This window comes from Ailuropoda melanoleuca, chromosome X, assembly GCF_002007445.2.
Source record: "Ailuropoda melanoleuca isolate Jingjing chromosome X, ASM200744v2, whole genome shotgun sequence".
Lineage (NCBI taxonomy): Eukaryota > Metazoa > Chordata > Mammalia > Carnivora > Ursidae > Ailuropoda > Ailuropoda melanoleuca.
The window spans coordinates 20,024,916-20,050,703 of NC_048238.1; the positions used below are offsets into that span (position 1 = coordinate 20,024,916).

Here is a 25,788-nt window from a genome sequence, read left to right on the forward strand (position 1 = left end):
GATTTCAATACTTTCTCCTGAGTTTAGAAACTTGTTTCCACTCAGGAACCTTGCTGTGTTTTGGATCAATATTGCCCACTGAACAATAAAAACATGAATGGCTTACATGGGTTACCACACATTGTTGACATGATTAATCCCTTTTATTGTCACCAGAACTCCCTGAGGTAGGTTGGAATATTCTCATTTTTCAGATGAGGAAGCAGACTGGAGTAAGCAATGGGAATTGGGATCTTTCTCATTCTCTTCAAGAGACTTACCAGTCTCATGGCAAAGTAGTATAGGTACTGTGATGGGTAAAGATTCAGTATATTATTTTGTCTACTTTTGTGTATCTGTGAATATTTCCATAAGGAAAAGATACATAAAGTCAAAATAATTAAGTACTATCTGTAATGGCAGGCAACTGGCCAATGTATCTCTCTAATTCTGACCTTTCTTCTCAATTTCATCCAGATTGATGTATCCGGCAACATTTTTGACCTCTTTACTCTTGAACACCTCACGAGCTTCTGAGAGCTAATGGGCCTGGACCGGTGCTCCTGCTAGTCCCTCCCCAAATTGTGCTTCTACCTGTCTTTCCAATTGGAGCTAACGGCATCATCATATGCCCTTGTGTTCAAGATGGACCCAGGAGTTGTTCGGTGGCCATCTCTTCTTCCATACCTTGTATAACCACTTCATCGCCAAGTTGTGCCAATTGTAACCTCTAGAGCATGTCCAAATGCCACTCACTTCTCTTCAGTGTCAGCCACCACCGTTGTCCTAGTAGTCATCACCCTTCACACTGCCCTGGCCCTCTCGGGGAGCTTTCCAATTCCATACTTCACCCTTTCAGGGACCTGACGACCTTTTAAAACATAAATCACATCAGCCACCTACTTAGAACCCTTCAATGACTTCCCATTCCCCTTAGAATAAAATACAGACTTCTCACCCAGCCTCAGGTGGCCTCGTGCAATCTGGCCCTAGTATTCGTCTGCCCCATTCCCCGCCTCCCTCTCCTCAACCAGATGCCCCAGTCCTCTTTCGGTCTCTTTGATGCCCCACATGCTGTCCTGCTGCAGGGCTACACACCCCTGCCCACTTTCTATGTTTTGGTTTTCTCTTACTGATCCTTCATATCTCTAGCTGTATCGTCCTTCTTTAGAGAGATGCTCCCTAACCACTCAATCAGAACTAGCTTCTCCCAGACAATCTTTCTAGGACCAGTTTTTAGTTGTGTCGACCATCATCATTTGCAGCTGTATGTTAATTTGTGTTTAAGTGTTTAATAGCTGCCTCTCACACTCTGACAATAGTGTGAGGGCCTTTAGATCCAGTACCCAGAAGTGATGGACAAATAGTAGGTTTTCACGAAGATGTGGTAAAGAACTGAATGTCATTTTCACCTACATTCTGGGAAAGTATCTCAAGGTTGTTTTCTTGCCAGCAGGTGAATTTCCTATAATAGGCTTTCTATTCTTTACTGACTGCATACGGATTTTAATTCTATTGTTTCCTTAGGACTTTTCTTACAGTCTTCTTTGAGTCAACTACCTTTTCAACTTTTGCTCTTCATCTACCTATGACCTTTTGCTCCTTGTGCACACAGGTTATGGTTATTTGCGATCTTTTGAAGATGCCAAATAGTTTGGACTTCTTCTTCTGGCTCTGAAAGCCAATAATTTTCCAGAAGTATTTCCTTTCTTTGAGTCATCCAACTATTTCTTTTATGCCATAGTCTTTTTTTGTAGACCCCAATTTGTTTTTTCTTTTAATCCATACACAAATAGGGGAAGACCCTCCCAGACTCAGTGTATCAACAGAATGTGTGGGTTGCCTTTAGTCCCAACTTGTATGCATTTGGGTAGTGTTTCCACCCCCTTGATAAATCTGCAGCTGGAAAGTGGGTTAGTTGATGGGCATGGCTTCCTGTCTGCGTTCCAGCTTCTAACAGGCTTTCCCTTATTGTACCTCCTTGTGCTCTTGTGGTTATCATCTTCCTCTTATCATCTTCGTTTGTGGTACTGGAAGCCAATGACAGTAAGTGAAATAGTTCTTCCTAGGTCTGTGGTCGTCTACAGTGAGTGAGTAATGGGGGAAGATATATTTTATACCACGGCCAGTCTGCCCTTACTTCCTGCCTAGTTGATTAACAGGGTTGTTCTGTTTCAATGTAAAAATGTAAAAAGGCAGTGGGTAGACTAGAGGGGGTGGGGGCTGGGAGGCTAGAGTGGGCAGAGGGGATGGGGGACTAGAGGGGGGCAGAGGACACAGACGGGTTTCAAGCAAGGGGCAAAACTCAGGAACAAAACTTCCTGCCTCACAGTATAGCTCCTTGGGATCAAGAGCTGTGAATACCCAGTCTTCTGGCCAGTAAAGGCCCAAATTTCTGCACCAGGACACAGTTGGTGTAGCAAGAACAATGTACCTTAAAAAAAATAATCTTTCTCCAGTTGCTATCTTTCACGAAGGGAAGCCTCAGTATTCCAAAGGAGGTGAAATATGCATCTTTCTCAGTCTAACTCTATTTGCCTTAAAATTATTTTCAAGGTTATTCACAATTTTATATTATGTTGTCCATCAACCTCTCATTGTTTTAATGAATTTTCATTATTTTTCTAAAAGGCCATTGGACATTTCAATGAAAAGTTGTGAGGAGTTTTACTAGTGGACTGTAAGATCCAATTTTTCTCTTATCCTCCTTCAACAAAGAAATCTGCAGATCCACAGAATATTCATGAATATATATATATATATTTTTGCTTAACATCTGCTCCCATAGCTCTGTCAGTAAGGAATTCATCATTCCCAAAGCATTCCATATGCTTTTCCACTCTGCATTTACCCATGCAATTTCCCCTGGTACAAAACCTCTTCATTTTTTGGCCTCTAGCAACTCAAGAACAGGATGTTTCGATCCTCTTCTTGTTTTGAGCCCGAGGACACTGTGACTCCATGTTTGTTAGTACAAACATTCTAATCAGAATCATGCCAACATCGAAGAAATTTTATGAAGAACATATTTTCCCAAGCAAACTCAAATCACTTTAATTCCTTGATATCAATTTTCTATAAAAGGCAGATAAAATGTTTCTAGTACTTTTATTTGTATTTTAATGCAATTATTTTCATCTGGAAAATTCTTATTCATAAAAATGTCACTATGATTTGTTTTAAAATTCATCCAAATAAAAATTTTTACATTTTAACCTCTTACAAGTGAGTTTACTTTAATGGCAATTAGGTCTACCAGTTTCCCGTGTTGCAAATTTTGTGGGCCTAAATTTTGTCAAGAACGTGTGAATCTTCCAATTGTTTTGAATCACTAACAAATGTAATAGATAGCAGTGGGGACCCACTGATACCCCCCTGGCACTCACTCTTCAGCACGCAAGAATGGTAGTTGGCTCCTGAGCACAAACACCTGCAACTCCCCACAATTCTAAGCCAATGACAAATGGAAGTTGGAGGGTAAATACCCCAGCTCCCAAGCCCTCTGGAGGGATGACTCTCAGGTGTGTTCTACACGGTTTTTTCTAGTTCCCTGGGGAGTGGGGGCGAGGCTCGAACCCAATTACCTCCAGTGGAAAGCTTCTTGAAGATGTACCCTTAACCGGCCCATCCCTATCCCTGTCTTACTTCCCCCTCCCTAATTGATGATGCTTTCTGGAATGACCTCTTAAGTAAATTACTTGTATTCTCATTCTCCTCTAGGGGTCAGCTTCCAGGGACCTCATCTTAAGCCTACAAATGTATAAAATTTGGCCATTGTCAGTTTTATTGTGTCATTTTTTATGAAGTCTAAATTTTCCATGGTCAGTGAGTTAAAATAAGTCTTCAGCCATTTTTTTCATTCATAACAAATACCCTGTTTTATGTTGATTATTTCTATCAGTACCAGAATCCACTTAAATAGAAGACTGATAGATCGGATCTGGGTGCATGCTTCCTGTGACCTCCTGTGCTTTTTCTGCACATCCTTTCTTGAAACCCTTTTGTGTGTTCCCCACCTAGAGAGATCTTAATCGCCATGATCAAGTAGAAATGCCAATCCCTCCATAACATTTCCTTGATTCTCATTAATAGTAATTTTAACTTTGAGCTCCCACAGCATCCTTTCCCCTCTATTTAGCACCTTTTCTTGCCTTCTGTGATTTCTAATTGTTTCCCCAGTAGATTAGGAGCAGAGTGGATCTTGTTTTCACTCCCACCTAACTTCATTCCTACTAGTACACATTGCAGGTATTCAATAAAAGTTTGAAGGTAGGGGCACTTGGGTGGCTCCGTCCGTTAAGCATCTGCCTTCCACCCAGGCCCTGATAGCAGGGTCCTTGGATTGAGTCCCGCATCAGGCTCCTTGCTCAGCAGGGAGCCTGCTTTTCCCTCTCTGCAGCTCCCCCTGATTGTGCTCTCTCACTCTCTGTCAAATAAATAAATGAAATCTTAAAAAAAAAAAGTTTAGGGGCGCCTGGGTGGCACAGCGGTTAAGCGTCTGCCTTCGGCTCAGGGCGTGATCCCAGCGTTATGGGATCGAGCCCCACGTCAGGCTCCTCTGCTGTGAGCCTGCTTCTTCCTCTCCCACTCCCCCTGCTTGTGTTCCCTCTCTCGCTGGCTGTCTCTCTCACTGTCGAATAAATAAAAACAAAATCTTTAAAAAAAATAAAAAATAAAAAAAAAAAATAAAAAAAAAAGTTTATGTTTCCATTACAGAAGATGGGACCCTTACAAAGAAACCTCTCATACTCCACATCTAAGAATGCTGTTGGTTAACTTCTGAATAGGTCTTTTTTAATCTGTAATGTATACCATGCCTTTCTCATTATCTTTATCAGCCTCTATCTCTTAGATATTTTCGATTGTTAACCATTTTGCTCTATCAGTACAATTTCCATCTCTTTTGTTTTCTCTAAATTGTTTTATTTGCTTTTCACATTTAACGAAATTTGATTATATGATTTTTTTAACTGCTCCAGTATTTAAAGATACCTAGTCATCTTTTGGAATAGTACGCTCAAGTGTGGCAAAGCACAGTTGATGAGGAATCCTTCCAAATCCATAACGAAACACAAAAATACCATTGAAAGATGCATAAACGCCATGTACAGGAATTCACAGGACATACATAGCAAACATGTGGAAAAATTACTCAACATTCACTATAATAGATGAAAATACAATTTTCATTTATTACATTGCTTATGACTGATTTCTTTTAGTACAGGGTGTGATAAAGAAACTCCTATCCACTGCCGACGTGGGGTATGTTGTACAACTTTCCTGGAGCTTAATCTAGCAATATTTCTCAGGGACTTTAAACAGTTCATTTTTAAGTTTCATCTTTAGGAAATTACATCAAAGAAATAATCAGAAGTTTGGACACTGTGTGTGCGCGCGTGTGTGTGTAATCAAATCAAAGAACTTCAAAAATGTAGTTATGTCTCACGATAGAGGCATGGTTAGATAAATTATGGTATAGCCATATTATGGAACACTAAACAATCACTAAAAATATTTTCAAAGAAATTTTAATGAGCTGTGAAATTGTTTCTAATAAAATTTTATGTGAAATACAGGATACGAAACTGTAATTACACTGATTTCCATGAACACTCTGATCCCTTAGAGCTAGTTTTCTATTGACTCCTTATCTTCCTGGGTATGGGTCACACTTTCCTGTTTCTTTGCATGTCTCATAATTTTTTGTTGGAAACTTGACATTTTAGATAAAATATGGTAGCAACTCTGGATTCCGTGTGGTGTTTTTGCTGTTTTCTGGTTTGTAGTGTGTCTTGTGATTTGCCTGGAGGAATTCTGCTGAGTCTGTGCCCCCACCCATTCCCCCCTCCCCAACTCCTGTATGGCCATTGATGTCTCTGCTCAGTTGTTTTTTTTTTTAAGTTTGGATTCCCAGGGATCACCCAAGTCAGCATAGCTTAGTGGTCAGCCAGCGATTAATCAGAAGTTACACTTTAACACCTTGAAGCCAATAAGGCCACCCTTTGCTAATGAGTTTGGGTGGCCTGCGGAATGCATTCAAAGTCTGAGCAGTTTCCAAATCTACTCCAGCTTTTATTTTGTGTTTCCAAGACCTCACATCCATTCAGGGACAAGAAGCTTGCTAGGGCCCTCTTAGGTATCCCCATAGATGCACACAGCTTTGTCCATGAACACAGCCGTCTGGATCACCAGGGATCAAGTAGGCTGTCTTATTTTCAAGGTCCGTTCAATTTCTGGCTGGTCTGTCTGCCAGTCTATTGCTAAAACCAAGCACTACTGAGACCTCAGGCTGGCTGCAGTGTTGGCAACAATGACATGGGCTTGTCCACGCTCCAAATAAAGGCAGGCCCCTCTGAGGGCCCTGGTAGAACCTCTGTGCCACATAGCTAGGGGAAGGGGAGCTAAGATGGGAGTAGCCCAGGCTGAAATATCAGACTCCCACTGTTCTTACAGCGGTTCCACACATCTTCTTGAATAAATGCTTCTTCCGTTTGTTGTATGCCTTTGATCAATTTTCAGAGTCTACATTTTTTGGGACAAGTTTGCTTAGTTTTATCACTTTTTTAGGAATGGGATCTGCTGAGCTCCTTAACTGGCCACTCTGGAAGTCCGGCTCTGTAAACCATACACGTTGTACAGATTAATTATACAAATTCATCCTACTCCTTGGGGGAAAAAGTGGGACCTTCCTTGGGTTGTCAAATCCCCAGGGTAATGTCACCTTGGCAAAAAGTCGACTTCAGCCTGGAAACTAACTGGATCTGCAGGAGGAAATCCAATTGTACAGACCAGAGCACCTGAAGTAGTGGTCCCTCTGTACTTGTTTTCTTCCAGTTATTCCTTAGCCAGGCTTTTTCAAGAGCATTCAAGGATCATATACATTTCACAGAGGGGGGGGGACCCAAAAGAGCTCTGTGGTCAACATTGGGTTTACACTAAGCTAAACAAAATCAAAAGGAGTTAACATCAGGACTTCTCAGAGCTATTAATATGCCGTTTGTTGAGATTCTCTAGAAAGAAAAAATATAGTGTTTTCTCAACATTGTGACCAATGAACACAATTTCTCCCCCCCCCCACCAGAGAATTTCAAGGGATGAATGATCTTCGAAACACCCTTTGGTGTGTTTTACTTGAAAATTTCTGCCTGGATCAGACATACTGAGGTGTTAAGGGAGGAAGTATGTTCACAACTATGATAGCTGTATGCATTAACCTTCTAGACAAGGGAAGGGTGGTAGTGGAAATGAATGGAGGAAATCCCTCAGGGAGGTCAATTTCAGCAGACAATCAAGCTAATACAGCTGCCCCTCCTCACCAGGAGCATTTCATTGGTAACCTTCCAAGTTTCTGTTTTTCTTTAAGGAGGCCTTTCCATGTGTCTGGCTTAAGTCAGACTCTTGGAAAATAAAGACACGGTATCTACCCTTAAGGAGTAGTTAAGGGTGAGATAAAGAGTTACAACCCAGGTGGTCAGAAAAGGCGGGATGTGGGTGTCCACAAGGTGCTGTGGTAAGATCAATGGCACAGTTAACCTGCACCAAGGCATTCAAGAAGACCTGACAAAGGCCATGATGTCCAGGCTGGTTCTTGCAGACCAAAGAAGGCTTACCAGAAAAGGCAAAGGGGAAGAGCATGTGCAAAGGCAGAGAGGCCGGAGGAATCATAGTGTATTCAGGGGGCTCCAAGTTGCTTACATAGCTAGGATATGGGGTGTAGAAGACTGGACAGGTACAAAAGTAGCAAAACACAAAGGGCTTTGTGTGGCAAGCTGCCGAGTTTGGATCTTATTCTCAGAGTGAAGGGAGATTATGAAAGGCTGTTGAATCTCAGGATGATTTACCCTTCAACAGCTCCCTCTGGCAGCAGTGTAGAAAAGGGATTGTGGAGGTAGATCAGAAAGCCAGCTCCAGTAGGCCAACAAGAATAACAAGGGCCTGAACGAACCAAGATGCTGGGGCAAAATGGAGAGGCAGTGGTAGACCATTCCTAGGTTTCTGACTTGAACAAACCCAGGCAGTGGTATGGCCACATAATAGAGAGAACACAGGACAAGGGGCAGGTGTTTGGGAAGGAGATAATGTATACAGGTTTGCACTTGTTCAGTTTGAAATTCTGATAAAACGTGTGCAAGATATTCAGGAGATGGGTGGACCTCTGGGTTGAGACACAGATTTGACAGGTGTCAGGACAGAAGCTGTTGAAGCCATAGGTGTGGAAATAAAGGGCAGGGACTGTGTAGACTGAGCAGCAGACAAAACTGGCGGGGAATTCAATCTCCCTCTCCCAAATGCCTACAGCAATTGCCTGTAGCTCAGATGGAATTTGTCAGGTGCTGCAACATTTAGCCCCGTGCCTGTGGGGCACAAAAAGTATCATGCTAGATGTGAAGGTACAAAGAGGAATAAAAGAAAGTCCTCCCGTCCACGGAGACTATGATGTCGCTGTGGAGAAAGAATTCTACCCAACTACTACGCAAAATGAAGAGCTATGGCTATGTGGAGTGTTGAAGAGGCAATTAATTCGATGGAAGAGATAACACAGGATTCCAGAAGAGAGGAGAGCATCTGAGTTGGGGCAGGAAAATAAGCGGATTTTGTAAGCAGGGAAGGGGAAAGAAGGCAGGTGATTTGAGGCTGGAAACTAACAGAGATCACAACAGAATGGAGTGCGGGAAGCAACAGAGAGAAAGAGGCTGGAAAGGTGGCTTGAGGACAGGATCCAGGGAATCCTGCTGAGATTTCTCAAGAATCCATTTTAAAGAAGGCACACGCGGGCCTATGTATATCCTGTGAAGGGCCTGTGATGTTGTAGCAGCTTCATTTCTGCCTATTCACTCACTTCAGAAATGCCTTTAAGAACAATCAATCATAAATGCTAAAGGAAACCTACAAAATCACCACACTGCATTTCCATTCTGCAAAACTCTGCGTTAGTGGAACTTTAATTACTTGGCTTCATTATACAATTTCCATTGCATCTAAGTGTAAATAATTTCACTCTAATGCACTCATTTGAATCTGTGGCTGAAAGCATTGGTAAAAATCCCATTTTTGTGGCACTTCCTTGGCACACTGAAGGAAAACAGAATGTATACTGTTAATCAAGTCATGAGTGACTGAAAGTGATGGGTTGCATAAAGATGGCAAATAAGAGAAAAAATATAGTTTAAAGATTAAAAATATTTTATTTAAACTTTTCTTCATAAACACTTTTAACATTTTTTTCAATTTAAAAACAGAATGGATAGCATAAACATGTTTGAATAGATTATATTCACGGCTTGGGAAAAATTACCTGACAAAAATGTAAAGGCTTTCAAAACAGGTATAAAAGGCAAACCTTAAATTATTCTAAGATTTTTAAATCGGCCCTAGGATTATTTGACTACTGGCCCAAAATGTACCTAAAGGTCAAAATATTTTTCTATAGACAAAGTATGCCCAACAGGTAGAGGGCATATACGAGTTAGGTAGAAAATAACCTCTCCGACCACCTCACTGGAACTCTCCTTCAGAAAGCAAACACCTAATCCGTACTGATATACTGATTAATAAGGTTTTTAATGCAGTTGTTCCCAAAGATGTAAAAAGAAAACCCAAGAATATTGAGGGGGAACAAACCAAGCTGATGGCATTCTCTCAGTGTTGCTCGTGTAATACCGAAATTACACGGGTATATGTACTGAAAGGCTAGGACTTCCATGAGCTTACCTATTCCAGTCTATGTCTATTGAATATTTGACTTTATAAATTCTCAATAAACTAATTTTTCAGGACTTTCATTTTTAAGATAAATCTCTTTTTAGAAGATATTTATTCCCAAACCAACTCTAATCTGATTGAACAAACGTATGATCCCTAAAAATGTTCAGAGTACAAAAAAAAAAAATCAAAAATGTGTATAGGCAAAAAAGAAAAATGGCACTAGCAGTTTTACTGCCATATAGCCCTCAGTTATATCTAATTTACACTATTATCTATGTTGTGTTTTACTTCAGTCTAAAACTTTAAATTATGTATTCTCAAAAGAGCTAGTCTTTTCTGAGAGATAGCTTATAAACTGAATTATCAATTTATATTATAAACTGAAATGTTATGACCTACAACCACATATACATATATAAAAATAGTCCCACTGAACGTTTGACATGTTTAGATTATGCAGCTCAAATAATTTGTTATAAAATATTTTAAAGCTTAGTTTCATGTAATTAAGACAAAACTCTCCATTTTTACCACTTCTCCCCACACAAATGTGTGTGTCCTTTACTATGACTCGAGCAGGCTTCCCAGAATGAGGTGTCCAAAGGTGCTGCTTTAGAAAAGATAAGTGAAGGGCTCAGTCAATATTTCACAAATTAGAGTAACACGCACACAGAGCAGAGTAATGAGGACACAGAGAATGCTGTCTTAAGAAAAGCTAATAGTTCTATTAAGCTTTGCTTTTTTAAAAACCAGTAGTATTTCTTCCAATAAAAAGCCTCCAATGTGAGAATCTTGAATTTTACGAAACGACTGTAGTGCAAGGATTTTCTTTAGGCAGACTAAAATCAAAACTGAGAAAGTCAAAGATATGGAAGAAAACAAACATTTCTAATTAAGATGCAATTGATGAAGATCGGCTATTTTGTAAAGTCTGCTGTTTAAAATGTAAAGTGGAAATTAATACACAAGGATCACAACAGTTACACTGTAGAGTTTCCAATCGGACTGAATTTTTTAAAAACCCCTGTTTTGAACACATACAATGTATATAAACAAAAATGGTTCCAAATGAAGCACACAAAAAATAAACTTGAAAAAAATTCTATGGAAAAATTTTCCATAGTTTAGTATAACAAAAATAAATCTCTTTCAGCAATTAAACCATATTTTAAAAGGGAATGTAAGTTAATCATGGATTTAAAATAACCTATATTAGCACTACATATAAACAAATGAGTTTTCTCAATACATTCAGAACCCAAGCAATAGCAACTATTCTTAAAGCTCAAAACTGATTACAGCTAACATCAGGTCAGACATGACTTACGTGTGAAGCTGAACCCAGAGTTAGTTCAAGTTAAGATTTCACAAATTTTCTAAAACATGAACTTTGATCTTGGTCTTACGTCGAGAATGGAAGACCAAGAATATGCCCAGATCTTACCCTAACTAGGGCTATGAAGTCATATCTAAGCAATTAAAGAGAACCACCACTGGTGTGTGAAGTGTAAAAGCCTGATAGGGGTACCCTGTCTCGGTTTTTCCAGCAAAAGACAATGATGAGGAAAATAATGAAGACGTTATTGTTATTTTCTTTAAAGCAAGACAGCACACACACAAAACACTAAACCAACTAATATATTAGAAAAAGAATTAAATGGCTAACCTAATTCCTAACTTTCAAAAATAAAATGATTAAAAATGATTTTTAAAAGGTAGAAAAAGACTTTTACCCATATTACCATGGGAAACAAGATATCGAATTCCATTTTTAGAAAGTGAAAGTAAATGACAGAACCACTTAATAAAAATTTAAGTCTCATATACAAAAGAATAGCATTAACTTGATTTCTAAAACCAATGCCAATGTTTCTCTCTCTCAAAAACTACTTGTGTACCTGACTGTTTCTTAAACTCAAACGCCTCCAGTTTGGGAGGTTTAAAATCAGGTGTTTTTTTCATAGTTATCTAATCTAATTCCGAAAAAACAAAGCAAAAGTCTTCACATTTCCATGACTTCACNACGCTTCCATTTTGTGTTCAGGGGGGGCAGCAGAAAAAAAAAAAAAAAAAAAGTGAAACTAGGAAATTTATACAACAGCCATAGAAGAAGGCATTGCAATATTGCACCAATATCCTAAGACCTGGCAAGTTTTGCCAGTGTAGAACTAGTCTGTATCAGATATAGACTCTACTCCGGAGAAAATGGCATCCACTTGAATGATCCACTCCCTGGTTATACTTGCTTAATCTTGTCAACTACGGGTTCTTCCTTCGAGTTTCAAGAGTTGAAAGGTGCGCAGCTAATCCTAAAACACTTACTAGAAATGCTTTTAAACAGTTATTCTTGATCCGTTCTGAACTTTGAGGTTACTATCCTTCATGCTAGTAGCTTTCAGTAAATAAAACAAAGGCTGAGGGCTTACATCCCCAGTGCCACTAAGTATTCTGTACTAAATAAACAAGTAGATATGACCAGTAAGATTATAATTCTGTTTCTTACCTCTACGTCAAAAATGAGCTCAAATTTTCCACGAGTTGCTACTTTCCATTCAATAACGGATGCAGCAGCCTTACTGAGTGTAAAGAATGGGAGTTGCACTTACTTTCAAGGGGCCTCTATTTAGGAGTCTGGTATTACCTAAATGCTCTTTAAAAGTGCTTGCGCGCCGCAGGGCCCGGGCTGCGTCTACCACTCCGAGTCTCACTAAAAACAGGGTAACGTTAAACAGACTGCAAAGAAAAACATTTTCAAAAAGAAGACATACATTGATAAGGAACACTAACGTTTACTTTTGCAAAGAAAATATAAAATGTTAGTTTCAGAAATCCATACACGTTTCAGGAATACACGGAGCTCAAATATTACTGAATCAGTATGGACTGAAGACAGGCTACTTTGATACCAAATGAGGACTCCAGTTATTTTAACTTTCTAAAAATGTTAATACATGAAAAGACATTACATCTAAAATTCAACAAGTATGGCAAACCGTGTGTGCATGTGCACTAGCTTAAAAATATAGAATCCTAACCACGCATAAAAGGAGATGTGCCTTATATGTTCATAAGATGTACGCAAGTATGGATATGCTTTCACTAACACAATGCAGGTAAGAGAAGGCAGCTTAGAAATAGTGTTTTGAATATAAAAAGTTAATTTTGTAGAAAATTTATATTTTTGCATTTTCAGCAAAAAGCCATGCAAAAAGGTCAAGAGTTTTAAATTAAATCATAAAACCAAAAGGTCTAACAGACTAAGACACTGAAATAAACGTTTCAAAAGATTTCAGATCGAGATAGGAACCGAAATTACATCCAGTGACATTTATCAGGTCTTCTCTTAGAAGATGCGGGACTCCTACGCTGACATCTGAAAGAAATGTTTAAAGCATAAAATCAACTTCCCAGATAAGTGAATCACTCTATTAAACTGCTTCTGGAAGTAGTTTCAAGAGCTAGCGCTTAGAATGAACTTATTGCATGAGTTTGAGGCCACTAAAAAGAAAAAAAAAAAGGATGCTAGCACAGAATGAAAAATTTTTTACGATATTAGACCAATGGCTTTGATAGTAAAACTGGTGAGGTGTTTCCTTACGTTTTTTTAATTAACTACTTTGTCACAAACAAATTTTTTTGTTTGGCTTTTTTTAAAGGGAGAAAGATGTCATTAGTTGCAACGTCTGACCTCGTCCAGTATATATTCCGGGAAATGCAGGTTGCACACTTGTAAACCATCCAGCTTGCAGGGCATCCGCGGGTACTCGTCTTCCTTCCACTTGTTTTCTTCCGGATCAAAAGTGAGGATGGAATCGCTGTAATGACCGTTGTAGCAAAGGCCTCCAAGAACCATTATTTGTTTGTCCAGCACAGTCACACCATGGCCACTTCTGCCAATTGGCATGGATGCCAAGATGGTCCATTGATCAGTCTCTGGGTTGTACACTTCTGTGGAAGGGCATCCCTGAGACTCAAAAGAGGCCCTTAAGATCACACAGACACCACCGAAGACATAAAGCTTGCCATTGTAAGAAATCATCTTGTGAAAGCATCTTGCGTAATTCATTTTGCTCTTATTCTCCCAACAGTTGGTAACCACTTGCGTTCTCCTGGTCCGCTGTTCTATGGTCCCTTCTTTACTGGGGTCGAACACGCACACTTGTTTGGAGGTGGAAGATGAAGTGATTCCACCGGTGATAAACAACTTGTTATTGAGCACTGTCCCTTCATGTCCATATTTGTTCACTGGATAAGGATCCACGAATTCCCATTTATCATTGGTGATGTCATATCTCTCAGTTGAATAGAAAGTCTCATCTCTGGTTCTGCCTGCTACGGCGTAAATAAACTTCCCAATAACACCAACTGCAAACTCTGAACGTGGCACTGACATGTCTGCCATCCGAAGCCAAGAGTTCTGCCTCGGGTCATACCTGAACACTTTGGAAGAAGCATGGAATTCGCCATCTGGGCCCAGTTCTTCCCCGCCCAACAAGAACACGAAGTTATTGACGATAGCAAGGCAGTCCGGGCGCAGAGGAACTTGTGGGCCCTCCAGTTCCCACCAGACTCTTGGTTTCTTTAAGAGAAGGATTTTGCTGTTAACCATGCTATGTCCAATCATTCCTCGGAATACTGTAGTTTGGGGTTTGGCAGAGCGGATGCGGCTTGATTTCACGTCCAACAAAGGCTGCTGGTGAACGTTCTGAAAGTAATTCAATGCTTGGTCAACTTCATAGCGCAGCTGTCGGGAGTATCTATAAAATTCGGATGTCTTAACCTAAGAATACAAGTAAAAGAATTTAACCAAAAGAAAGAACATCAACGGCAAACAAAATATCAAAGCCAGCTTAAGGTGATTAGTGTATGATTTGAGGCTTACTGTACTAAAACTGCTTCTCCTATTAAGATCACATACTTTTTTTAAACAAAGCTATTATCATATTGGTTTTTGTAATAATCTATGCACATCCCCAAGCCTTTTAAAGTAAACAAGCTATTTTCCAGGCCCAAGCTAAACTCCTCTAGCAAATGTACTAATCATCTATTTATTCTATGTCAGGCCCTGGGATACAAGTGGTGGTTATAAGGACAAACAGAGGTTTCACAGGAGAGGGAATCACGGCCATGGCTTCCTTAACCACAAGAACACTGTAAGAGCAACCATGACTGAATAACTTGGGCAATCAAGTTAGTGAGTTAGTAAAAATTTAAATAGACACAAAATTCTCAGTGGGTTTTTGATAGAAAGACTTAGTTGGGTATTATCAACTCCTACAACCATAATCCAGGAGACAAGGTCCAATTTTTTCTTTTTTGTTTTTGGAGATGGAACTATCTCACTGTGATTTTTTTTTACCAAGATCTTATGAAGCACTTTTAAGTACCATGCTAAGTTCTACAGGGAGTTAAAAATGTTAAGTATAAGATGGGGTCTGTTTCCTTGAAAAACTTCGAATATGTTTGGGGAAATGAAAATAAATACAGATTTGCCAACAAGTAAATGAGGTTGGGAATGAGAGTGTACAGCACATTTTGAGTGATATGGGAGTGACCTGAAGATATGGAACATACCAAACTGGCCTGAAACACTCACAGGCTCCCTTGTGGAAGAGGTAGGAAGCTGGATAACCACGAAGAAAAAGCCTGTACCATAATGACAAGGATGAGGTGAGAGCCTTTCATTTCAACAGGAAAATCAGGTACTGAGAGAGAGAAAATAGGCAGAAGCACGTGACCGATATGAAGTAGCGAGAGAGTACAAAAGGGAGGACCCGAATTGATCAAGGGTTTAGATTTGCTGCGCTCTGGAGAGTGGTATCACTAAGGGACACTGGAGAGGCATTCCGCTTCACTAGTGATCAATCTGAACTGCTGGTAGGATGCTGAGGTAGAAAGGTCTAGGAGCCTGTGGCAAATCCGGGCTGACTGCTTGGGAGGGAGCTGGCACCAGGTTATTTCTTTAGAAGCTTCCTTTCCTACCTCTCTTTTTCCTCCCTCTTTCCTATCTTTCTCATTGACTCCCCACCTTGGTCCAAAAAAAGTCTGAAAGGACCACAAATGTATTTTAAGTATTTTGATAACTGTATTTCAATATAACTGGCTTCCTTTGTAATCCCAAGCATTTAACTTTATGGATTTAAAATCATTATTCTGAGAAGGGGTCCCTCCGTGGGTTTCACCAGGCTAGCAAAAGGGTAAACAGCACAAAAAAGGTTGAGAATTCCTTGTCTTGCTACGTAAAAGAGAAAAAATAGACATCAATACTTCGCTGGGGCTTTACGTGTAATATCTCAAGTTAAATTACTCCTCCCGTGAGAGAGTAATAATCATCCCTATTTTCCTGATGAAAACACTGAGGTGTAGAACCTTAAGTGACTTGCCCAGATTGTTTACGTGACTAAAACTGGTAGAGCTGGGATCTGAACCTTGAACCAGGACAGTCTTGCTCCAAAGCTCAATTTCCAACAGGTTACTGCACAGTTTCCACTAATTAGAAAACTCTTTAAATGACAGACTCATTTATTAAAACACTTAACATACATGTTCAATGAATTAGCCTAATGACCCTTCAAAGAAAGGGTAGTATAATGGTTCTTGAAACAAAGAACCAACTGTATGGATCGCAATGACTGGGCATCCAACCTCATTCTTCCTGGCAAAACAGTAAGTGTGGAAGAGATCAAACAATGAATAATGGTAAAGAAGTAATTTCAATAAACTGACATATAATAAAAAATATAAGATCTGAAATCTCATCCTCTACTTTTACTTCACATATAAAAAGGTACAGAACGAAGAAAATGAAGTGAGCTCCAATCTCTTATGAGAAACAATGGAAACCTGTACAGCCATCATCACTGAGTGTTTATTAACATGGAATGATGTTTACAATATATTCAGTTTTTAAAAATCAATAGTACACTGGTAGCCCAATTAAGTTTTTGTGTATGCGTGCCTTTGTTAATAGTGATTATCTCTGAAACTTCACAAACATCTTTGCATTTTTTTCATGTATCATATTTATAAACAAAAAGAGTCTTGCCATTTAAAAACTGGATCTCTCGAAACCATCAAAAATATATTTGCTTAGGAAAAATGAGTATCTTTTCGTCTTTCCATTTCTTCTATGAATTGCCTAATAGTGTGCCTCACCCATTTTTCTCATCTTTTTCTAATTTGCAAGAGCTAAAAGGCAATACCCTGGAAATCAACAAGAAACATAAACCTCAAATTAAATATTTAAGCGCCTACTATGCACAGCCAGTGGCCTGAGAGCTACACAGGTTTTGAAGTAACAGAATCCCATCCAGCACTGTAATTAAGCACCACGTCAAGCTGCCCAGTATGGCGATTAAGAATCCAGTTTAGATGAGAGACTACNAACTTTACATCGGAATCCGGGGATGTACTGTATGGTGATTAACATAATATAATAAAAAAATAAATAAATAAAAATAAAAAAAAATAAACGTCTTAAGCAAGCAGCAAAAAAAAAAAAAAAGAATCCAGTTTAGAAAATATCCAACTTTGGCACTCACTTGAGTTGTGGGATCTTGGGCAAGTAACTCAACATCCTTATAGCCATTTCCTTATCTGTACTACTGGGAAACCAATAATAGCACCTATGCCTCATAACCCTAAGGTAGGAGACAAGCAAGATCATTTATGTGAAAAGGACAATATAGTGCCTGTCATGTGGCAGTGTACAACAAATAATAGCCGTTATAAGCTACTATCACTGACCAGTGGACATCTGTAGAAGTGTCAGCCTAAGTCAATGCATCTGATGATGTGTTTTCAGTCTGCATAAAAATTCAGTCTTTCAGAAATAAGAGGAGAAAGAAGAGAAACTACTACTTTGGACCTAATCCTCCGCAATAAAATATGACTGGTAAGATGCAAGGAGGAAGAAGCTTTACAGAAAGCAGCCATGTCATTTGGAGATCGAGAAGGGAAGGGGAATGCTGCACATATTGGATAGGCAGATTTCAGGTTTTTTAAAGGAAAATTAGGATCAATTCCAAGATCGGAAACTGTGTAAAGAAGCTCAAGAAGGCTTGGAGGCTCTCAAAAGCATAATGCTGACTGCATAATTGCAAAACACACTGATGAGGGGAAGAAAAGGGGAAAGTATCTAAAAAATCCAATGTGCTGCGCAGAGAGCTTTCTGGAATTCAGATGTTAAAAAAACACAACAGATGGTGAAAAAAAAAAACAAGCATATATAACAAGTATTACAAAGGGCGAAATGGAGCTATAAGAATATTGTGAACAAGGCTAAAGCCTCAGGACGAACTGTGACTTAAAGTGCCAGATAATGAATACATGGCATCGTAAAGTACAAAGAAGTAGAGGCGAAAGTGAAGCCCCTCCTGGATGGGGTGGTTAATGTAATATTAACAAAGACAAGTACCTTCTCCTATTTTATTTCCATTCTTGGCTAAGGATGGTTTTATTCTTTCTAATCTGAATATCAAACACAATGACTAAGAAGAAACTTAAATCCAAGACGGCTGAGAATAAAAAAGAAAAACTAGATAGATACTCTATGTTCAAGTCATTTGACTGAAAATCACATCCTGGGATCCTGAGAGGCTTCACAGATAAGGCTGCTTAACTGCTTTCCGTAATCTGTGTGGAATCATGAAGAATGGGAAAGGACTAGTAGCCAGACTTCCAAACTAGAGACTGGTTAGCCTGAGGCTGACCTGGATTGTTAAAAAACACCACTTGCGATAAGAAAGCGCCATGCACTGGGAGGCAGCAGGGACTCACCCAGCAATGCCAAGACTGGACCACTTCCAGCAGAATGTCTGAGGATGTAGCAGAACTGGTAGAGAATGAGAGAACCTATGACTTTGGCAAAGTAATCAACAAGTCTAATGATAAAGGGGAACACCAGGGACCGATGAACCACCTAGAACTGTAGAAATAATTGGGTTAATGCATTCAGCGGGGGGAGGTAAGGTGAGATGGTGGGAAGTCCACAGCTTTTGTCAAATACTCCAGGGATCCGTGAGCTCCAAATGTAAAGCTCTAACTGACTATCCTCAATATGAACTAACAATGTGATATGGCAGAATAAAATCATGGACTGAATTAAAACAGACAATCCCACGCTCTCCATTTGGTGAAACCACAGCTAAGAGGGCTGAGTTCCATCGCTATAATTTAGACATCACAAAGTGGACCACATCCCGAAGACAGCAAAAGGATCCAAACCATAGGAAAAAATGGTAAAACTGATGAGGAATGTTTAAACTCAAGAGAAGACTCAGGAGAAAGATGGCAACCGTTTTCAGGACCAGTCAGTGGAAGTTAGAAGGAAAATTTTAGGCCAGCATAGGGAAAAGCTTTGTAATTAGAACTGTCAAGATAATGGATGTTCATCACATTATTATAAGAGCATGGAAACTGGGAATAACTCAAATATCTATCAATAAGACACTGGTTGGATAAACTCTTGTATGCAGTCTTCACCATATGCAGTCATTAAAAAGAATGAGGTTAATCCACATGCACTAACACAGATGTTCAAAATGTCAAATGATAAAAACTGCAGAAGAGTATACAGAATATTCTCAAAAAATGGACTATTTTACACAGCTGGCAGTGTATTCAGAGGAAAACATATATATACACATACAACATACAGTTGCCCCTTATCAGGTTCTATACAGGTTTGTACTTGGATTTTTTACAAGGACTACAGTAAGAAGGGTATGGGTCCATATTTTCCCCAAGTCAGGACTGTCTACCTCTGTGGAGTCAGTGAGCATTCCTGCTAGTGGAGGTAGTCCAGGTGTGACCCTGTATCAGGAGCACCGGAGAGGGGTCCTGGCATCACGTGACGACGAGGCACCACGGCCTGTGTGACAACCTTCCACCTTCCAAACCCAGGCTCTTACAGATCCCATACGACTGAGTCACCTTAACTACTTCTTACAGTCATTTTCCTGTCTCTCATTTTCTACCCAACCTTCAGGTCCCTTTGTCCTCTTCCGCATTCATTCTATTGCGTTCCTTTGAAACCCAAGTTCCAAAGAGTTTAAAAAGTTACTTCAACTCTATGTTAAAATCCACATCACAGGGGTGCCTGGGTGGCTCAGTCGTTAAGCGTCTGCCTTCAGCTCAGGGCATGATCCCAGCGTTCTAGGATCGAGCCCCACATCAGGGTCCTCCGCTAGGAGCCTGCTTCTTCCTCTCCCACTCCCCCTGCTTGTGTTCCCTCTTTCGCTGGCTGTCTGTCAAATAAATAAATAAAATTAAAAAAAAATCCACATCACAGCTACATATTTTTTATCCAGCCTGTTCTACCTGTAGGCCTCCAATAATGGAAGCTGTGCCTTTGAGACAGTTGATTACACCGTAAAACGTCCTCTAACCAACGAAATTTAGTTCCTCTTCTCTGCCACAGCCAGAAGTTCTAGATCTACCTTGCCCTTTTCCTAGAGCTACGATTTTCCTCTAAAACCAGAGAGTATCAATAAGCATAATTAGTTTCTTCTTTCATTAGAGAAATGGGGAATCAATGCCTCTTTGATAATCCTGGACAAAGTAATTACAGACATACTCTGCTTTAAAACAAAAAGCAGAGAGATAAGTGAAAGGAGTCATTTGAATGCACTGACAAAGGGAGCTATCAAAAAAGAAACATGTGGCTCATCTTTAAGCATTTCTCCCATCATTCACTCCTCACATAACAGTTCATCTGTAGATCAGGTGCTTCCTAAAGCAGATATGGGGGGAAACGACATTTCTTTCATGTAAAGAACTACTTTCCTTATCCTTTCATAGGATTAAAAAAACTGTCTTGTTTTAACACTTAGAATATATTCATTATCACTTTTCTTACTTCGATACTTAAAAATTATTTTACAAGAAAGCATTTTATCTTACACTGAATACAAAATGAAAGTTTGTTACCTCTTAAAAACAGTGATCTGAAAATCTTAAATTGGCCATTTCTTCCTCTGATCTTCGTTTAGTTTAATGTAATTGTGTGCATATAAAGGAGAAAATGTGAGAAATTACTAATTTTGAATGTGGTTCCTATAAATATATAAAGTCGAAAAAGTAACAGCTAGCCATTACCACTGGGCAAAAATGCCATGTTTCTCCCTCTGCTGTCAAAATGTTATATCACCCATTCACTAAATTTTTAACTTTTAAAGGTAATTCGTATATACCACTCTGAATTTTGAGAATTAAAATGGAACTGACAATGTAACTAAAACAGCTATTTCCACAGAGCTTACTACCTTTGATTAAAAATCTGCAATTTAAAAAATCTACTAAAACTGGCTACAGTCTGGGGCACCTGGCTAGCTCAGCCAGTAGAGCATGTGACTCTCGATCTCAGAATTGTAGGTTCGAGCCCCATGCTGAGTGGAGAAATAAGTGAAAAAAAATATTTAAGAAAAAATAGCTGGCTACAGTCTAAAATTATTTTAGGTCTTTAGCCAGCCAACTTAAGATATCATCAGCTATTTCACCTTTTTTTTAATGCCCAATGTGCTTACAATAAAAAACAAAACACAAAACCCATGTCTCATTAGTTCATCTGTCAGTGTGGGAGGCAGGTGCCACTGGGGACTGGGATAATCCCTGAACTCAAAAGATCTCAGGTCTTAGGCTTGACATTGTCCCTAAGTCACTGTGTGACTATGGCGAAGCCTCTGGTTTGGGTATTTTCCCCTTACAAAAGGAATCAGTTGCATGAAGACACCCCTGGCCCTTTCTACATCCAAAAAATGATAACCTAATTATCAGAAAGATGAGTGAGTCTGTGTCATGTGGAAGGAAGATAGTCCTGGCTATCAGTTTTATCGTCCCGCGCCATTATCCAATCTGCTCAAAAGAAATATCCAGAAACAAAGCACTTACTAAAACAATTTATACCTTTGGGAACCACAGCTACATTTAGTATTATTTTGATATTCAGCAAATTGTGGAGCAGTCTTTATGTGCTGTGTTACAAAAGCATCCAACTTGGTATGAGAAGTCTATTTATAAAATCATGCTCAGAACTGAAGCTTATACTGATTTATGTTAAAACCATCACAAAAAAGCTAGGTGCAAAATACCTTTAATTAATCCCTTTGTCCTGAAAAATGGAGTTAATGACCAAGGATAAGGCTATAAAAAAACCAGTTCCTGCTAAGCACAAATCCTCTCAGTAATACTGTAATTGCAGTCAAATGCCAAACGGTAAAGACAAATTTTAATAAGGATTTACCTATCCTCTTTTCTTCAAGGAGCCAACAGTCTAAATTACCGAACAGAACTTCAGAAGTCAGGTAACCAGCATAAATGGGGGTGAGGGAGAGGACCCTCCTCGAGATAATACTCTGAGTTCCAGCACAATTTGGTTAGTCCTCTATCCCTTCAACTTTTCTAGAGTGAAAAATATGTTGTTCAAAAATAAGTATGCTCAGAAAGTCTAATTTCCTTCCAATCTCAGCGCAATAGTCACAGAACACCACTAGAAATTAAGTGCGCACAAGCCTAAAAGGTAGAAAATGATGTAATTTCTAGAAAGCCCCTTAAGACCATCGTATTATGATATAATAATATTTAGCACAACTAAATTATAGAATTTTTCCTATTTATGGAAATACTCTCAACTATGTAAATATTGTAATTTTATTTAAAAATATGGTAAAACAGAAGGAAAGCCAAAAAGGTTTAATCCTAACTACCTTCTGAATGAGCAAGGCTTACCCATGACATGTAACATTTCTTGAGTAAATATTAAATTTGAGAATTAAAACTTTAAAGCCTAAAATCTTAGTATTTGTCCTTGTTCCTCTCCTGCTCCTAGTCTCCATTTTCTGACTTCTTTGATCTTCTTTGATTTCTGCTTATCGTTTGGTTTCTCTCCTTTTTCCTCCGTTCATTAAAAATTTTTTCTTCTTTTACAAGTCAATATAGTTGTCTGTACTCCATCTCTTCCTTCACTTTTACTTACAGCTAATTTCCAATTTTAGGCTTCTATTTTCATCTCCCATTTATTTTATTTAAAAGGAACATCAGCAAGATTGAATTTGTAAACTTCCGTTTTCAGTGGGTTCCTTCCTGCTTCATACACCCCCCACCAAAGTCTCTCCCCAGGGGATCTAACAGCAGTCAACACCCTGAATCATCGCACCCTCCAGAAACCTGCGAACCTGGGATGAAGGAACGCAAGTCAAAGGCAGAAAACAAGAGCACTCTACTTCTATACGTAAAAGGTCCAAGACTTGAGGAGAAAAACACCTTGGGTGATTTTTAAAGAACTGGGCGCACGTGTTAATTACAATCATTCAAGTCCACAGGGCAGGGGAGGAGGGGGAGGCAAAAAGGAGACCAATACAGAAAGACACTAAGCGAACTGTGAAAAGTCTGCTTAACCTACTCACGTAAGTTTCAACCAGAAAACCTGCTCATCTCTGTGCTTTCACTCAAAGGGGCAAGTGAGCTGATTGTTAAATTTAAGCCATTTCAAGTTTATAGCTGTATAAGCACTATTTAATATATGAAGGGGATTTTAAACTTTTTCAAAAACAACTCAAACTTATTAGGAACTCTAAACAAATTTCACATTTGAAATCTAGGTTTTCGCCTTTGTAAAAAAAACAAAACATTTTTATTGTCAAATACGGCACTGCTTATGTTTCTCATGTACTTCAGTGAGGGTTAGAAGCAAATTTGTTTTTTCCTGTAGATTTGTCTGGCTGTAGCTGAAGTTATTAGAAATAATTAAACTTTTTTTGAGTTTTCCACTAAACTGTGGTAACACTACAGGTAATGGTCTGGACAGAAATTTTGAATCGCTCAAGTGCTCGATTAGTCAAAACATGTCACAGTACCTAAGTAAAGGAATTCTGGAGGGCATATAGCACCTACACTTGACACAGATGCATCCTTACCCATACAATGTCATTACAAGTGCTCTGTACCTCAATTAACCAGAATATCACACCATCCAAGCATGACATTAAGGACAATTTACTCATGCATTAATGCTATCTACATCAACTATGCTAATGGAGAAAATATTTGGAAGATTATCAGTGTTTTGTGAAGACCAGTTCCAAGGGCTACCAACGTTCTTAAGTATCCAAGGTATACTTGGACACTTAATTTGTAATCCTTGAATTCTTTCTGTTTCAAGGTGAGTATAATACGCCTTATCCCCATTTTAACATGTAGCTTTTAAAGCCACAAATTCTGCACCTTAAGTTAAAGACTTTTTTAAAAAGAGTATTAGGAAGCTCTTCTAAAGCATTTTTTATTCTGATCCTAGGATTAATTTTTATTAATAATGAAGCTGTGTTTTTTCAGAAGACTATCAAAATTATCCCAAAGTTGTAAAAGTTTCTATAACAAGCTTTCATAAAATGCAGATATGGTTTGTTAAATCCAAATATACTCTCAGTAAAAGGGAACTTTTTTCTAAAACATTAGCTTTGCTCTTTTAAAGTTACATAAATTCAAATTTGGGGGAATATGATGAACTACATTCAATATATGAGGGACAAAAACACACTAGGGAGTCTGAATATGAGCTGATTTATAAAACATTAGGAATAAAGCAGAATACATCTTTATAATCTGCGCCCTTACTAAACAGCCAATGAAAAATCAACTGTAAAAGCCTAATTATAAGCTGAACGAATGTGTTTTTTTAATCTTTACAGGACTGAAAGATTTTCTTTCCTTTTGAAAAATTTGAAGATTCTATGATTATGATTAATACAATTTCTAAGGGGATCATTGGTATGCCCTTACCGTATGCATATTTATGATACTGAAGATGCCCTGGGTTCAAAAATATTAAAATGTCACTGTACTAAAGAATCAACATATGGGTATTTTAATGAATAATTTAACAATTTTGCTAAAAAGATCTTTTCTATACAAAAAAAGTCAAGTATAATAGCATTTTGCCAAATATACATTTACTTCATAAAATGTTTTCAATAAAGCAGTAATTGTTTTCTAAAAATCAAAAGCCCAAAGAAAGCAAGGTTTAAACTACTTAAATCTTCACATCACTGTGACAAATGTCAGGCCTTATCTCTGTTAACAGATGCAAAGACCCACAGAGGTAGTAAAAAAAAAAAAAAAAATCCATGCCACAGACATTTGTATCAGTAAAAACTGAAAATGAAGTCTAGTTTTAAAACTGGGAATCCACCACAGATAAAAGGAATCCTAAGAACTCTTCAACAACTGTATTAAAAGGACAAGATCTTTAAATTTATTTTTAGCTTTCTTTGATTATACATTGAAATCCCCAGAATTGGATTTGCACATCTGGAAGTTATCCCACACCTTGTAACTTTTTTCAGTGCCATTAAATTTCTCAGGCTATACTTTGTTCATGCAAACACACTGGAATTTTCATGACTATATAACAACTTCTAAAGGACGCAAGTTGGGCCAGAGGGTTAAATGCATTCTTCTGCACCTCAGGGTCCTCTTCCCCCCTGCTCCAGCAGCTATCACAGGAAGCCCTTGGACTGGGAAGTAAGCAGACCTGGGTTCCACTCTGAGCAGTGCCGCTTGTTCTGGGATAAGATTCCTAACCTTTCTGAGCCTCTTTTCTTATCTATAAAATGGAAATAACCTGTAGACTCTACCTTCGTGTAGAGCACTTGAAGCACAATCTGACATATATAAGGTGTTAAGTAGAATCACTGCTTCAAAGGAACTCCAAGAGGACATTTAGAAGTCGTGATCTCTTTGGTGATGGTCCCATAGAGTACTCCGTACAAAAGTTAAGACTGTCTGTTTTCAGCTGGGGAGAAAAGTAGAGGACGGTGGGGAAAGATATTGCAGAAGAATAAACCCAAAGATTTCAGCACAGCTAGAGGGCATGATTCAGGTTCCTGCAATGAAGGAGGGCTATTCCCTGGGGAGAGGCGGAATGCCCTGTTCCCTCACTATGAAGCCTCTGCTCAGATCTGTTCCTTACTACCAAAGGAAGAATTAAAGTCTACGTACGTTCCTTCCACTAGGAACATCTCAAATGGCTGAGAAACCAGGAGAAGGGTTTAATATGTGAGAAAGGCTGTTTACCATATGCATATTCAGAGTGTTTCTAATGAACAA

The 25,788-nt window shown here is 38.8% G+C and overlaps 1 protein-coding gene across 4 annotated transcripts in view; it reads right to left on the reverse strand.

The window, feature by feature from the left end:
• The window catches only part of KLHL15 (kelch like family member 15), a 48,433-nt gene that overhangs the window by 4,431 nt on the left and 18,214 nt on the right, over positions 1-25,788 (reverse strand). For 2 of the 4 annotated variants that reach the window (XM_034649839.1, XM_034649838.1), the window contains one exon: positions 13,376-14,467. In XM_034649839.1, coding sequence (XP_034505730.1) covers positions 13,376-14,467 — 1,092 coding nt within the window. Of the gene's footprint in view, positions 1-9,103; positions 14,468-25,788 lie in introns of those variants that run through there. The other 2 variants (XM_019808240.2, XM_002927538.4) reach the window with 2 other exon arrangements.